This window comes from Symphodus melops (genome assembly GCF_947650265.1).
Source record: "Symphodus melops genome assembly, chromosome: 1".
Taxonomy (NCBI): domain Eukaryota; kingdom Metazoa; phylum Chordata; class Actinopteri; order Labriformes; family Labridae; genus Symphodus; species Symphodus melops.
Window position 1 is genome coordinate 32,385,411 of NC_136691.1, and position 14,869 is coordinate 32,400,279.

The 14,869-nt window shown below is 41.0% G+C and overlaps 1 protein-coding gene across 2 annotated transcripts; it reads right to left on the reverse strand.

Annotated features, from left to right (window-relative positions):
- Window positions 1-1,158: 1,158 nt before the first annotated feature.
- Window positions 1,159-14,257, reverse strand: lhx2b (LIM homeobox 2b). Of its 2 annotated transcripts, none has more exons than XM_079352428.1 (6): window positions 14,141-14,257; window positions 12,700-12,862; window positions 11,111-11,313; window positions 9,817-10,187; window positions 6,628-6,836; window positions 1,159-1,859 (listed from the first exon to the last, which is right to left on the reverse strand). In XM_079352428.1, exons 2-6 carry the CDS (start codon window positions 12,817-12,819, stop codon window positions 1,569-1,571), a joined length of 1,194 nt encoding a protein of 397 aa, XP_079208554.1. In that variant the 5' UTR covers window positions 12,820-12,862; window positions 14,141-14,257; the 3' UTR covers window positions 1,159-1,568. The 2 variants fall into 2 exon arrangements, with proteins under 2 accessions (XP_079208554.1, XP_079208553.1); XM_079352427.1 differs by having other exon boundaries at window positions 6,628-6,833; window positions 12,700-13,955.
- Window positions 14,258-14,869: the final 612 nt, after the last annotated feature.

Genomic DNA, 14,869 nt, shown 5'->3' on the forward strand with positions numbered 1-14,869 from the left:
AATAAAGTCTGGTTTAGACCTTCCTCCTCTCGTGTACATTTTCTTATTACTCCCACTGATACTGAGTCCTTCTGTGTTTTGGACACGCGGACTCTATTTTCAAAACGAGGACAGAAAATAGGTCTTGGTCCTGAAATATTTTTAGTATGAACGAATTTAAACATAATTCTTAAAACGCAAAATAAAAATCCTCCATCTGAAACTCTCTCAAGGTTTAAAAGCAGCTGAATGACATAAAAAAAAACACATTTAGCTGCTTTTTACATCTAAATGATGTCACATGTAAAATGTTGTTAAAGGTGCAATGTGTAGAATTTTTACACCAAAACATTTAAAAAATATATAAATAGACCTAAACTTTGTTGCTGTTCTTATTTTAGATCAAATATTTCCACCAGTTATCAAAGCCAAATCTAAAAAAATAAATAAATAGAAAAACGTCACGTAAATTATACTTGGCTAGATTAGCTCGCCTGTAAACATATTCTCTCCCTCAGGTGTGTGTCGCCCGTTCATCTCCACCACAGCTTTCTCTGAGTTCGGTTATTGGGGGGGGGGGGCATGAGCATGATGAAAGCTCAGTGGCGGCATCACTTTCATGTTGTGTGTATAAATGGTGAACACGCTGTCATGGTTAAAAATGTGAAGATTCTTCCTTTTTCAGGTGTCGGTGCATCAGCGGACGCTCGAGAGAAACGAGGGAGAGAGAGAGAGAAGGCTTTAACTGAATATATTCAAATGTAAAGACGCCTGTGGTAATATCATCATTGTGTGTTTAGGGGGATTATGTGGTGATATGTAGGTGGTCAGAGGCAGAGGCCGTTCCATCATTTCATTAAGTTCAAATATGAAATAAGTTGGACTTATTACAAACCTGTGAGAGCTACAAATATGCTACCAAATTTTTATGAAAAGAATCTCATCTCATATACCAAAAAAAAAAGGTTTCCAAATGAATTAGCTTGTCGTCAGTGTCGGATCACAAACATGACAAAAAGATTCATTAGTTTGCCACGAATGTCCGCACAGATTCACGACACACACATTCAAACACAACATGCCACAGAGGCTATTTCCCCGGGACTTTCTGTTTCAGGTCAACTCTTTCACACCTGATGGTGGTCAGCGTCAGCAGGAAGGCACATGGCACTCAGAGGATATTTTAACCTGTGTTTAATCTCAGATTTTCAAAAAAAGGAATTTTTTACAATCCTTCTAACAGTGACTCTTGTACAACAACATAAATACTGTGCTGGAAAAAAACAAATTTCCAAAAATTAAGCAGTTTTTTTTCCCCTCCGCAGTCTCTTTCTGTAAACATTGAAAAATGCAAATCAAGTCTCCTCAGTTCTCGACAAGACAACAACATCAAAATAACAACAACTGTTCCATCGGCAAGGCTCGCCGCCTCACTATGCAAATAGTCTCTAATGGGCTCAGAGAGAATTTTCTTTTTTACCGTTACCTTCTTTTTACTAATCCATTTAATGTTGGACGGAGTCAACAGTGCTCAGTTTAAGATCCGGAGGTGGGGGAGGGGGGTTTTATGGGTGCGTGGGGGTTATCAATCAGAAGAGGCTGGTCAGAGTGGTCTGTGATGGACTCCGGCACTCGTGGACGTCCATGCCGCCCGGCACTGAGGTAAGCACGGAGGTGACGGTGGGCATGGTGGGGTTGGTTAAGTCTGTCAGGGTGGTGGGGGTGCTGGAGGGACTCATGGAGGCGTTGGAGATCTCTGACGCCGGGCCCGACGGCGTCCCGCCCTGCAGCGTGGAGCCGTCAGACGCCTTGTCCACGCCCGTGCTCTCTTGCCGTAGCAGGTTCCTCCTGAACTTGGCCCGAGCGTTCTGGAACCAGACCTGCAGAGACACAATGAATCCAGTTCATACAGGTGTTGTTTAGGAGTGTGTGTGTGTGTGTGTGTGTGTGTGTGTGTGTGTGTGTGTGGGGGGGGGGGGGGGGGGGGGGAGATGCTGAACACACAGACGGGTATGAACAGACATGTTATGATGATTTGCTGTTTCATTAATCTATACAAAAAATGATTTACATATATTATTACTAAAACAGATGTTGGGCTAACAACACAGTGACCATACAAACAAGCCTGGAGTTCAAAACCTCAATGCTAGCTTCAACACACACCTCGTGTTTTCGAAACCAAAAGTACTTTTTTATGTGTTAACTTAACCAATCAGAGAGAGACACTAAAGGATCGGTATTTGACGAGCAGGGAGATGAGACAAAGATGACCAATTATAGACCCAAAAGAAGTGTCTGTCTTAAGTCGTTGATTGGTCTGTAAATCTTGCAGTTCAGTCTCCACCGTGTGACGCGTACAGCAGTAACTTTTTGCCTTGAAAGAAATGCTGCAGCAGCATCTCTGTCCACAAAGTGTGTCTCTGTGTCTGCACGCAGACGAGCCGCAGAGTCACTCAGGGATTCTTTCTGTGGCAGAAACAAGATCTAGCGGACACATCAAGGTCTGAGGATTATCAGGAGTAACCAGGTCACTTCTGAAAGACGTGTTTGTGTTTAATAATATAGACCTACATTTTTCAGAGGGAAAACTCAATAAATTATTTTTTGTTGTTGTTGTTGTTGTAATTTTTTTAAACCTTACATTTACTTTTAACACTTCACACCTACCAAATGCTACCTTTGTCTTAATATGTGTTTGGCTAATTGATCCCATTAGTCCTTTTCAATGCCCAGTAACTACCAATATTAGACACATCCTCTGTGAGCATTCATTTTAGTCCTTTTACATACAGAGTTAAAACTGTGTGTGGAGGATACTTTCCAAAAGTGGTTTCACCCACCCCTGAAGATGTCTAGAAACACGTCTGAACTCTTGTGTTGTTTGTCCACATGTGACCCTCACAGCAGGAGACGATCCGTGTTATACAGGGTGTCTCAGGAGGCGAGACATGACTGCACAGCAGCTGCCCACAAAGACAACTTAGTCTGACACTATAATAATGTCCATTTCTGTCTTTTTATCAAATCTATGTGTAGTTAGACATGTTCACAATAGAAACAAAAGAGCAGAGAAGAACATGGCGGTGAACTGAAAACTAAAAAGCATTTTCATACAGTGCATCTGTCGTATGCATGCAGTGTGTGGTCGTGTGTTAGTGGCAGCATATTAATGTCACCAATGTTCTCCATGTTTCCTGCTGCACTCTAACATCATAAAATATTACCAGGGGGCTAGAAGACATTTCTGATAAAGTGAGAGTAGAACATTCTGCTTTAAACATGCAACTCAGCCCAAACATTTCAGGAAGTTTTCAGGGGTTCTGTGCATGCATGAAAGTATTGATACAGAAATGTCATTTATCAAAGAATATTGTCTCCATCTTTGCAGCGAGCTAACTAAATGCACTTCTTGAAACCAGCTCAGAACTCAACTGTGATGAAAGCACATCATTAGTTTGTCACTTTAGTCAAATAGAGTCCTATGGATGTCGAGAAGTAAGGAGAATAAAGTTTCAGATCGAAAACAGGAGTCCGTCCTCACAGAACTCAGTCCTACGTATCGTGACACAGTCAGGCTACGTGAACCCAAGACAGTTTGGCAGTAGTGACCACACACTCACTACGACTACATTGACAAGCTTTTAGATTTCCTATTAATTCTTTTAGATATGGTTAAATGTTATTATCGGCCCACATGAATTAAGCAACATTGTAATAAAGTTATTGTTTTTCCACATTTGTGATATAACCTGATTTGTGGGTAATTAAAAAAAAAAAAACTTCAAGCTGGCTCTCTGAAAGTCTGCAGACAGAAAGTCATCATGACTGTCAAGGCCGAACATTTATTGAAGACAGATTTTCAGAGAAAAACGGAAAGAGTGACGTGCTTAAATATAATATATGTTATTTACGTGTGTTTATCTGACAGTGACCTTAAACCGCCATGTCTGGAGCAAACAGGGAAGCTGACATGGGAACATCTGAACCATGTCCAGGATCTCTCCCTAACCTTAAAGCTTCATGCATGTTTTAACATGGCACCTGAAAGAGGTCGCTTTAGTGACAAACACGCACAGAATTATCTGCCAGCTTTACAGAGCATGTTAGTATCTGTATCAATGTTTACACTGAAATACTCAGATAAAGGTGTTCTCTGCAGGCTGAGCATCAAGCAGCAGACAGAAGGAAGCGACTGACTGGTGAACACAGAGGAGCATTTAGCAGCTAAACAACCACATATCAACATTTTCAAGAGGTGTGTGTTGAGCTGCTGTTATTTATCTCTGTATTCTGAGAAACAGGAAGTAGGCAAGTTATGATAAATAAGATGATTAAAACACTTTTAATTGTAAGATGTAGTTTTACATTCCCCACTGTGCCCCTTTATCATAAGTTATTGTTGTTTCGATTGAGACAAACCAGAGTAAAATTTGGATTTACAAATAGCAAATCAATCGAAACACAAGTTGGAAACCATGCTAGTGTTTCTCACTGTATGCTAAATGTGCTAATAGAGAACCATGTAATACAGATGTGTGATTTGTCCAACGTCAGCCTCTCTGTAGCTTCATATTTCAAACTAAATCCTTGTGTTTTTATAGGCATAAACATTTTTTATAAGATAACCACACTTTAACCCAAGCTGTTAGCATAGACTGCATGAAACATGGACGAAGGCTCAGTGATGTCACTTATTTTTTTATGAAGTAGAATTTTGAAGCTCATTGACGGTAAGCCTCCATGTCATCAAACTTTCTGTAAACGTAGAGACAGACAGGAACGTGAACCTGAGGGAGGTTTTTAGCCTCCTAGCTAACATCTACAGCTAACTCAGACACACCACTAAACACAACTCTTGTCCTTAATAGAATTAAATCAGACAAATGAAAACTACTCTACAGTGTGTTTCAGTACAGACATGAGCTATGAAGACCAGAACAGTTTTCTGTACCAGGCTGAAAACATGTTTATTCCTGCTGTCAAAGTGGGCTTTCTTATTTGGCTGTCCGTGGGAATTGCGGAGCTTATGCAGTCTGCCTCAAGTGGACACAGGAAGAACTGCAGCTTTTCTGCACTTTTGATGTGGCTTCATTTTTCAGCACAAAAGGTAGCCACTTTTCTGTTACGTATGAATCCTTTGACTGATTTTTGAATGGCCCTGACACTCTCCGACATCCTGCTGTTTATGAAGGCGATCAGAAACCACATTATGTCGCTACGTTTGCGTAGAAAAGACAATATTTGCTTACAAGAATACTTGTTAATGTTTAATTTTTCAGACCAACAAGCACCACCACATTTTCTCCACCACAGCAGTGAGCTTCTCCTCGGCTGTTTTAAGTGTGTTTGCAGAAGCTCCGATTGGAGTCGAGGATAAAAGCAGAGTTAAAGACACACAGTGAGGGAGCTCCACCACTGTGTACTGAAGCCTTTACTGTTGCAGGCTGGTCAAAGAGAGGAACGTGGTGGTAGTCTAAGAAGAATAAAATATGTATATTTTATGATTGTACATGATAACGAAGAGCCTCGTGTTTTTGTTGATACTTTGAAAAGATAATGATGGACCTGTCTTTGGTCTGGAGATGGAACAGCGGCTATGTTTCTCAGTCATTATTTTTATTTTTTAACTCAAATTAAAAGGGTCTTCTTCGTTTTGCAGAGAAGGTCATCAAGGCCCTGCACCCCTCGTTTGGAACTATCGTGCTCCTCAGTGTCCCTGATCCTAATTTGTTTTCACATTTGAGTTTGAATTTTTTTCAATCTTGATCTTTGCTCTTCGTCTCAGTACTGAAAGAGCCGGATCTGAGCTGTGGTGAGCGAGGCGGCGGTCTGTGCCGAGCCGAGTGTTGGAGCGTGTTAGCGATGGAATCATGACGGAGCCATGGGAACAGGCGGAGGGAGACGCGCTTCAGCTGGAATAACAGGCATGAAAACTCGAACGCATCAAAGCAAAACGACTGCTTTGTTTTCTGCGAGCGTTAATTAAAGCAGCGGGATGATTTTTCCTTTTTTTTTCTCCATCTCATAAAATTTTTTTGATTCAGAAACCTTTTTGTCTCATTTTTCTTCTTCTCAGTCCCCTAGATAATTTGCTGTCGTCTTTTGTGAAATCAAACGCTCTGTTGTGCCTTCTCTTTCTTTGTGTGTAACTACAGAGCTTTGTGTTTTTCATCCTTCAGTCTTCAACAGAAACACATTACATTTAGTTTTTAATGGCTTTCCTTTCATTTTCATGTAATGCTACATTCCAGTATGAACGAATAAACTCACTTTTCACTCTGTTCTTCCCATACAGGAAGTTAGAGACAATATGCACCTTTTGAAAAAGAATTTGTCACATTTTCAGATTTTTTTTTTTTCATTTAAATGAGAATAAATGAAAAAGAAAATCATTTTGTTCAGTTTCCTGAAAACTCTCCAAGAGTTCCAGTCAAAGGAAAAACCGCCCAATGTTGAAACAAAGCAGCCGATTTGGCTTCTCGCAGGAAAACCTCACTTCATTTATTGATACTTGGACCCAGACTGATTTGCGTTGGAAACAGGCAAATATATTTTGCCTTTGTTGGCCTTTGTCTGTGTGTGTGTGTGTGTGTGTGTGTGTGTGTGTGTGTGTGTCATCTGATGCTAGGAGGCTGCTGTAGTTACCTGTAGCACCCGCTTGGTGAGGCCGGTCTTTTGGGCGAGCTGCTTGAGGTCCTTGGCGTCTGGATTGTGGTTGATGGCGAAGTAGGACTTCATGGTCCTGAGCTGGTGGTGCTTGAAGGACGTCCGCATGCGCTTCGTCTTCTGACTGGAGCTGTACTGGGAGTCCCGGTCCATGGACTCGCCGTCGTTCTCGTTGCAGCTCAGAGCTGCTGGCCGACACAGGAGAGAAGATCCAGTTAGAGCCAATCAGAGGCTTCACATCTGATAGGCCTCATGTCTCTTTCAGAGTCAGGTCCATTGTCATGACAATCAAAGAACAAATAAGAGGCTGACAATGCATTCAACCAAACCCATAGAGTGGACTTGAAAAGAAAAATATAAGTAAGAAATCTCTGATAACACCTTTGAAATGCAAAGAAAAACATTCACTATAAGAACACAAACGGCTGTTACATACTACCTTATGTTTCATGATTAGCATCATGCTATTGATCGTTGGTGTGTCTTAAAGGCCTCTCTTTTCCTGCCAAAATGTGTAACATGTTCATGTTACCTCGTGTGTAAAGTCGCTTCTCATGTCCCTGTATGCATTTTTCCATGTTTTTGAGACGTTTAAAAAAGGCATGACAAAAAAAATGAACGTCTGAAACTCTGCGCATCAAGATATCAAGTACGAGACGCACACAAGAGAAAAAATCCCAACAGTAAGAAAGAAAGAAAGAAAGAAAGAAAGAAAGAAAGAAAGAAAGAAAGAAAGAAAGAAAGAAAGAAAGAAAGACTTTTAAGGTTGAGGTTAAAAATGTCTTTCTTTTAGCTCGGTATAATCAAATAAAGCTAAGGTGACACTGTGACCTGACAGCTGTTTCTTCCAGCTGCAGATCCTTCTCTATCTGTCTGTCTGTCTGTCTGTCTGTCTGTCTGTCTGTCTGTCTGTCTGTCTGTCTGTCTGTCTGCTTGTCCCTGTCTGTGTGTCTTTCTGTCCTTGGAGGAGGTGCTAGCCTGGCTTCAGAAAATATCCACAAAAACACATGTATTTATCTCTGCCTGCAAATTTCTTGGCAACATCTAAAGTGTTGCTGCATGCATAACAGTTCGTGTTCAATATCCGAGCGCTGCAAATGATGAATATGAAGTGAGTGAAAAGCACCAGAATAACACTTCACTTAATTAGTCGATACACACCAGGCAGAACAAATGCTGCTTTCTGTCCAGAGCATATGCTGCATGGTTTTTTACAGAAAGCAGCCTGCTTTCCTGCTCGTCTCCTCCTCATCCATCACACCACCACGTCTTAGTCACGTTCATGCTAATAACTTCTGAGAGCTGCAGGCTGCTCTGGGTCACCACATGTTCTCATGTGGCGTTCAGGTGAAGCTTGGATTGTTGTTTCAGGCTGGAAACAGAAGAGGGCGCACTGCCTCTTCACTCTCTACTTAACCTGACTCTGCCTCACATTCTTCTCCCTCTCTTTATTCTTCACCCTGCACAAGGCCTTTTCTAAAGCACATTATCAAAAGGTTCAAACTGAAAATGGGCTTCATGTCTTACGACTACCTTTGTTTGGAATAGTGTATTCTTTAAATTTCTTAAAAGCAGAGTCTGCACTTTGGGGTCACAACACTTGTTTTGAAAGCAGATTCACTTTTATCATGAGAAGTTCTTAAAAATAAAGAAAGTGGTGCGTCGTCTTTGAGAGAAGAGTCACAAGATCCAGGAGGAAAAGAGAAGAGAGGCGCAGTAAAGAGAAGGATACAGTAACTTCAATCTGCAGCAGCGTGTTTGAAGCACACAGTTTTAAAAAGTTTTGCCGAGATCAGATTGAAATTTAAAAAAAAGTGAACGATACAAAAACATGACATAACAACTGTAAATCTGTTTCTGAGACAAGTCCTCGATTCTGACTTCATCCGTAGCTTGTAAGCTGTTTTCTGATCTGATGGTTAATTAACTAAAGTCAGAGCATTAAAAACACCGAGCTGTGCTGTGAGAGACTTCTTGTATTCCCTGCTCCCTCTTCCAGTGAATAACTCATCAAATCACATTGATCTCTGGTACACACCCCGTTTGGCCCAGTCCCAATGCAAAAACTCTCCAGCAGTGTGTGTAGGTGTGTGTGTGTGTGTGTAGTGTGTGTGTGTGTGTGTGTGTGGTTTGGGCAGGGTGGGGGTGGGGGTGTTAGGGTCTGTAGATGTCTATGGAGCCTGACAAGTGGAAAAGGGTGAAAGCAAAAACCGGGACATTAAAAAAACTTTACTTTTGTATCCTCCAAAAGGGAAAAAACGTGTTTCTTTTTTTTCAAAGTAATCGAGACTAACTAAAAATGAAACTTGATTAAAGGTGTTTTTTTCCCTTTTCATTCGTTTCATTTTGTTGTGATTCATAAAATCTAGATGTTGTGTTCGAGTGCTGCAGCTCGTTGACCTCGTGTAATCTGAAGCTGGAGGAAAAGTTTAATCCACACAAAAATGCACGAGACCCAACTCTGCAGAGAAAGTGTTCACAACATGATGTTGGAGGCCTGCCTGCACTGTCTTCTCTCCCACTGATGATATGTAGCCATTAGTTTTCTAATAAGGAGATGTTTATTAAGGGACTTTTTTTTCTCTTTTGCATGCAAACATTGTTATGCTTCTGTTATTTCGGCTGTAAATGTTCCTCTTAATACGGATTATGATTATATTACACCAAAATAATGTGGACAGTCCCAAACACAGCACAGACTCATAATTCCCACAGCAGGTCGCTTATTGAATTTAACAGCATCCAAGTAAAGCAAAAGTGTTTCTCTAAACTTCAACATTAAGAACAATTCTGTGTTTGCTGATTTTTATAAACTCCCAGCTGACATATGTAAGGCCAAGTTAACAGTAGAGGATCAAGAAATAAGACCCTGCAGGAATGTTTTTCATAAATGAAGCCTGTCAGTCTTAATCAGCTCGTTTTCACGCTGTGTGGTTACAACTTGTAAGCGACTTTTACAAGGTCCCTATTTTTATTCGGTCACTTTTTTTTTTCTTCCCACGTTAAATTTTAAATGAATATTATGAAGTGAAATTAAAAATGGAAAAAAAGTAGAAACATCATCAGCTTGTATCATTTTTGTAAGAGCACTTACTTTTCCACATCTCATTTAAATAAACAACAATAAGTTTCCATTGTGCTTTTGAGCATTTTTAAAGTCTCTCTTACCCGCATTATAAGCCGCCAGCTCGGCTCCCGGACCCGGGCTCTTTCGCTTCCTGGGCCGGCCTTTCTGCACTGTCCCCACGCCGTTGAAGTAGGATAGTCCGAGTGTGTTGGCCGGGCCCAGGCCTTTGTGTGGGACCACGTCCGCGTGGTTAAAGTGTGTCTGATATTCTCCCTGGATGAGAGTCTCAAAGTGCAGCCGACAGTACACTAGACTGTCTTTCATGCCGAAGTGGTCCCCGGTGGTCAGCATTTTGCTGCAGGTGGTGCAGGTGAAGCAGTTAAGGTGGTAGACGAGGTCCCGGGCCCGCATCACCATCTCCGAGGCTGAGATCCCGAGGTGGCACCGAGCGCATCTCTGCACCGAAAATCTTCTGCGGACAACACAAAAACGTCATCAGCGGCTGGACCCGGAGCTTGACAGGCCTGCAGCTCCACACGGTCTGTGCGTCGTTTTTATGCAAACATACAAACTTTTGCTCACATAAGAACAGAGCTGGTTTCCCTCCCCACTAGCTCTAAAGTTAGACAGGCAGCCTGCATAAATGAACCCTGACTGTTGTTAATGAATTATAAATATTAGGCATGGTGTTAGGGTTTTTTAATGAAAAAAAAAAAAAACTTAACATGGAATTTTAATATTTTTACGTTTCTAATTTAAGGAAAACATGTTTCACAAAATGCCGATGATTCGGCTTCCTTGTCAAATAAAGGAGGGATAAGGAGGAGGGTTGGGGGGTCATGCTCCCCTAGAGAGCTGCTAAACCAAAATGTAGGTCTTTCATTACTAGATTCCAGTGAGTTTTAAAACCACAGACAATATGAAACAAGCCTTTTCTCCCCCTTTTTTGGGCTAAATTGATTTTCTATTTATTTTCTTTAAAACGTTTCCTCTGTGTTGCTTAGAGGATAAATTAATACTATGTGGCCCAAAAGAAAAAAAATATATATGTATATGTTTATATATACGTATATCTCAGATTACAGCTCCAAAAATAAACATTGATCCGTACAAAATGTCACCATCGATGTTTCAGTGTAAAATTATCGAACGGAAGTCAAGATTTTGCATTTTGCTGAATTATTTTTAGGACAATCAGAATATTGAAGTGACAGTATTGCATGGCGATTTTTAAATAGTCCACCTCTGTTTGTTATTTTTTACTGATCAATAACAGTTAGTCTAATTTGAATCACATTTTCCTTCTATGAATTTTAAACATACAGTATGTTTAATCAGACTCAAAGCGAAGTCTTTGGCTACTCTGTGAGCTCGAGGCCCTGCGCGCCCTCCTACCTGTAGTAGTCCTCCTTGCAGTAGATGCTGCCGTCCTTGCTGAAGCAGGTGAGCTCAGACTCCAGGTTGAGTTTGCACTCGCAGCACTTGAGGCAGCGCATGTGCCACTGCTTGTCCACGGCCAGCAGGTAGTAACGGTCCGCTATCTTCCTGCCGCAGCCCGCGCACAGAGCCACGCGCTCGTTGGTCATACACGGCATGGACTGCATGTTTAACACGGAGAGGACACACTGTCAGCACATAGTATGGTGGAAGAGAGAGTCATAAAATGAAAGGATTCTCAAAGACAGGCTGACAGCTTCACAATAAAACCACGAGTGAGGAGAGAGAACAGTGAAGAAGAAAATCCGAGAGAGTCACGAGACTCTTATTCGCTTTGTTGTATACATTATAATAAAATGGCCAACGAAAACAGGCTCACACAGCCAGCAGTCACACATGGGTGGATTATAGAAATGTAATTAAAGGGGTTCCCTGACCACATATATATTAGACATATATTAAAACAATAATAAAGATAAAATATAAAAGAAACTTCCTCAATCGACCGAATGTCATGAAATTGAAAACACAACGTTAGGCCTAAATGACCATTGTAGCTACAGCACATTGATCTGCATATTTATTCTACACTTCGATAACAGGAAAGCACACCAGGATAGGTAAGACAGCTTGTATATATGTTTTCTTTTACAGCAGATCAAAAGAGAAACACACTACCTACATTTTAAAGTAATAATTCAGAAGCATTAACACGTGTGTGTGTGTGTGTGTGTGTGTGTGTGTGTGTGTGTTCATAAAATGATCATTAGCCCATAGAGTTATTTAAGGTGGAGATAAAAGTGCTGCAGATTTATCCCCTTATAATAATAAATATGTATTTAATATTCAAATACGACTGTTGCTGTAATATTAACATACACGTGTATTTAATTATCAGGGACAAAAATGAATTTGTCAAATAATGTCTATAGTGTCTTTTTCTTTTTCTTTTTATTTAAGTTTTATTTTGAAATTACAACTGCACTCTTTTATCAGTGTTAATTATTTTATAATGAAAGGTTTATAATATATTAAATTAAAACAAAGTGTTAATGAAATTAGAATAATAAATATGATTCATGTTTTGCTGTAAACGTTGAGCTGTTTTTCTTTTTCTATAAAAATATTTTCTTTTCATACAAAAGCGCCGGTTTGTCCTCCTGTATAACCCTGATTTAACTGACCAGTAAAGAGTCCTTTTACGGGATAATAATGCTGATTTTTAGGAACAATGCTGACCAGCTTTGTCTCTAGAATGTACAGCTTGGTCAGCTCTTACTTCGCGTTTTTTGCAGCTCTGACTGGGAATAATAATAAGTTTGAGATCAGCGATGATGGGGGCCTGTTTCAGGAAGTTTACCGGTCTTTAATACAGAAGTTATGAGCCGGCACATTTCTTAGACAGTCTTTCTTTGTGGATCTTAAATCAAAGAGCTGAATTAAAGGGCTCGGAGCTGTGAGAGAGCAGCCACTGTCACATGTTTCCAGGGCTGCCATGCTGTCTGCACGCGCTAACAAGCCGACAGGGCCGAATGAGTCTCTCCTACCGTTTCTGATTCCCCCATATCGATGGCTGAGCTGATCGCTGCTGACTCGCTCTTTCCTCTCCGGTCCATTTCTTCCACCACACCGTGCACGTCGCCTCCAGGGAGGCCATGGAAGAGCATCGTCGCCGAAGAAGGGAGGATATTATAACTGTTCTCTTCGGATCTGCAAGCCAAGATGTCCATCAGAGGCAGCGCAATAATGCCACTCAGAATTCTCGCTTTTTTATGTTTTCCTTTCTTGCCGTGACAAGTGAGAAATCCAGATCAGGGAGGAAAAAATATGAGGGAAAAATTGGACACGTGTTCTCCACACTACGTCTCATCTGCCAATGGAAACCGTCATCCGAATCTCTGCAGCTCTCATTATTAATAAGCTATGATTAATTCATAGAGATTCCACTTCTCTTACTGGAATCTTTTTTTTTCCTCAGGTGTGAAAATATTTCTTAGTTTTTACCGAATATTTCTATTTTTTCTTTTCCATTTACGGTGAATAAACATACCAACTATGGAAGCCCCGCTACATGGGTCTCAGCACCGATGCCTCCTCCTTGGCGAAAGTAATATTTCAGGGATTCGATAGTCTTCGAGGCATTGGCTAATTTGTCCTTTCCCTTTTTTTCTGCAAAACAATCAGTAACTCTGTCGAACTGTCACTGTCAGAGGAGGACAGCAGCGTTTCACTGCATCTCACAGTCAGAAAGAAGCAAAAAGATAAGTCCAAAATAGCTGACAGGGAGCCCGTGAGAGAGGCTTCGTCCCCTCCTCCAGGTTCCACAGTCCAAGTTGATGCTTACAGCGGCAGATTAGTGTCGCTAAAACTACTTTTCTCTGCAAAGAAAAGTAGAAAAATAAAAAGAAACAAACAGCCTTTTCCTTATAAAATCCCGCAGGCCGCCTGGGAGAGGCACTTTTCCTTGACAGTAGCCTGTTTAGTTAATGTTTTGTCTTGTGCCAGGAGGCTGCATGCATGTGCGTAACAGCAGAAGAGGAGGAGTTGGCTTTACGTTGACTGATGATAGGCGAATGTTTGCTGGCCCCCCAAAACCACCGTTCCTCCTTCTCAGGTCCCGGTTGGACTCTCCGCTCCTTATCAACGGGGCCCTGTTGCGTCACGACGCACCATTAATGTTCATTGGCTGTTCCGCCGAACTGTTTGGCTGTACTTTTACCGACCGGTCTGAGGGACCTCAGCCCTCCTGCCTCCGTTACGCACGGACCACCGGACACCGACCTCCTTATCTATGTGTGCGGAGCTGCAGTTTGAAAGGTTCGTTTTAAAGAAGGAGAAGAATAGTGTAGGATGAGAGAGAGAGAAAGAGAGAGCGAGAGAGAGAGAGAGAGAGAGAGAGAGAGAGAGAGCACTGTCAGCAGTCAGAAGGTGTTGGAGCTGTCTGTCTCTGTGTGCGCACTGAGCAGCTCTGCTGGGACCTTTACTCACAGAGGTTTCCACACGCTGTTGCTGGCCTCAGCCTCTCCATGGCACCGAGAGGCTCTGCTCTGAAAGTGCACCAAGTGTCCCAGAGCAACCAGAAAATGAAGAAGCAATCAGAAATGTATTTCTTAAATCTGATTTATTTGGTTATCTTTTTTCGTTCTTCGTATCTTTTTAATTTCATAACAAAACAAATCGAACCCTTCAAAATAAATGAAAACAACACTTTTTTTTCTTCTTTTTTTTTTTTACAACTATAATAAATGTGAAGGTAGTTTCTCAAAAGCTGTACCCACAACTTTCACTTCATTATTTATTTTTTTTACATTTGGCCTTTAGTGAATGTGGAAGGTGTGAATGGGGCTTATTTCGTCTCAGCACTCACGCTTTGTTTTTAGCAGATAACGTTTGAGGATAGAAAAGCAAGGCCTTTAAAATGCCACAACGTCAGAGTTCTCCAGAGATATTCAGAGCAAACCAAGTCAAAAAAACACGAGAATATGGTATTCTAAAAATGAATAAGAACAATGTGTTTAAACCAGAGTAAATGTCATTGTTTAACTTCATTTGTAAAATTATTCTGGCACCACTGAGTGTCGTTTTTTCATTTTTTTTTCACATTTAATCATCCTTGATGTGATATAGATATATACATGTATATAAATATATATTAAAAATGGTTTCTTGGAAAGGCTTTCCTCTCCCATGAGCTTCACTCTGTCATTGATGTCGTGC

What these genes read in the sequence shown, in the direction of transcription:
- lhx2b (XM_079352427.1), bottom strand. Translation starts at nt 12,882, where the DNA reads ATGGACATCTTGGCTTGCAGATCCGAAGAGAACAGTTATAATATCCTC. An exon ending in ATATGGGGGAATCAGAAACG is followed by an intron (nt 11,314 to 12,699) that starts GTAGGAGAGACT and finishes TTAAACATGCAG; the next exon opens with TCCATGCCGTGTATGACCAA. An exon ending in GCTGGCGGCTTATAATGCGG is followed by an intron (nt 6,834 to 9,816) that starts GTAAGAGAGACT and finishes GTCGGCCAGCAG; the next exon opens with CTCTGAGCTGCAACGAGAAC.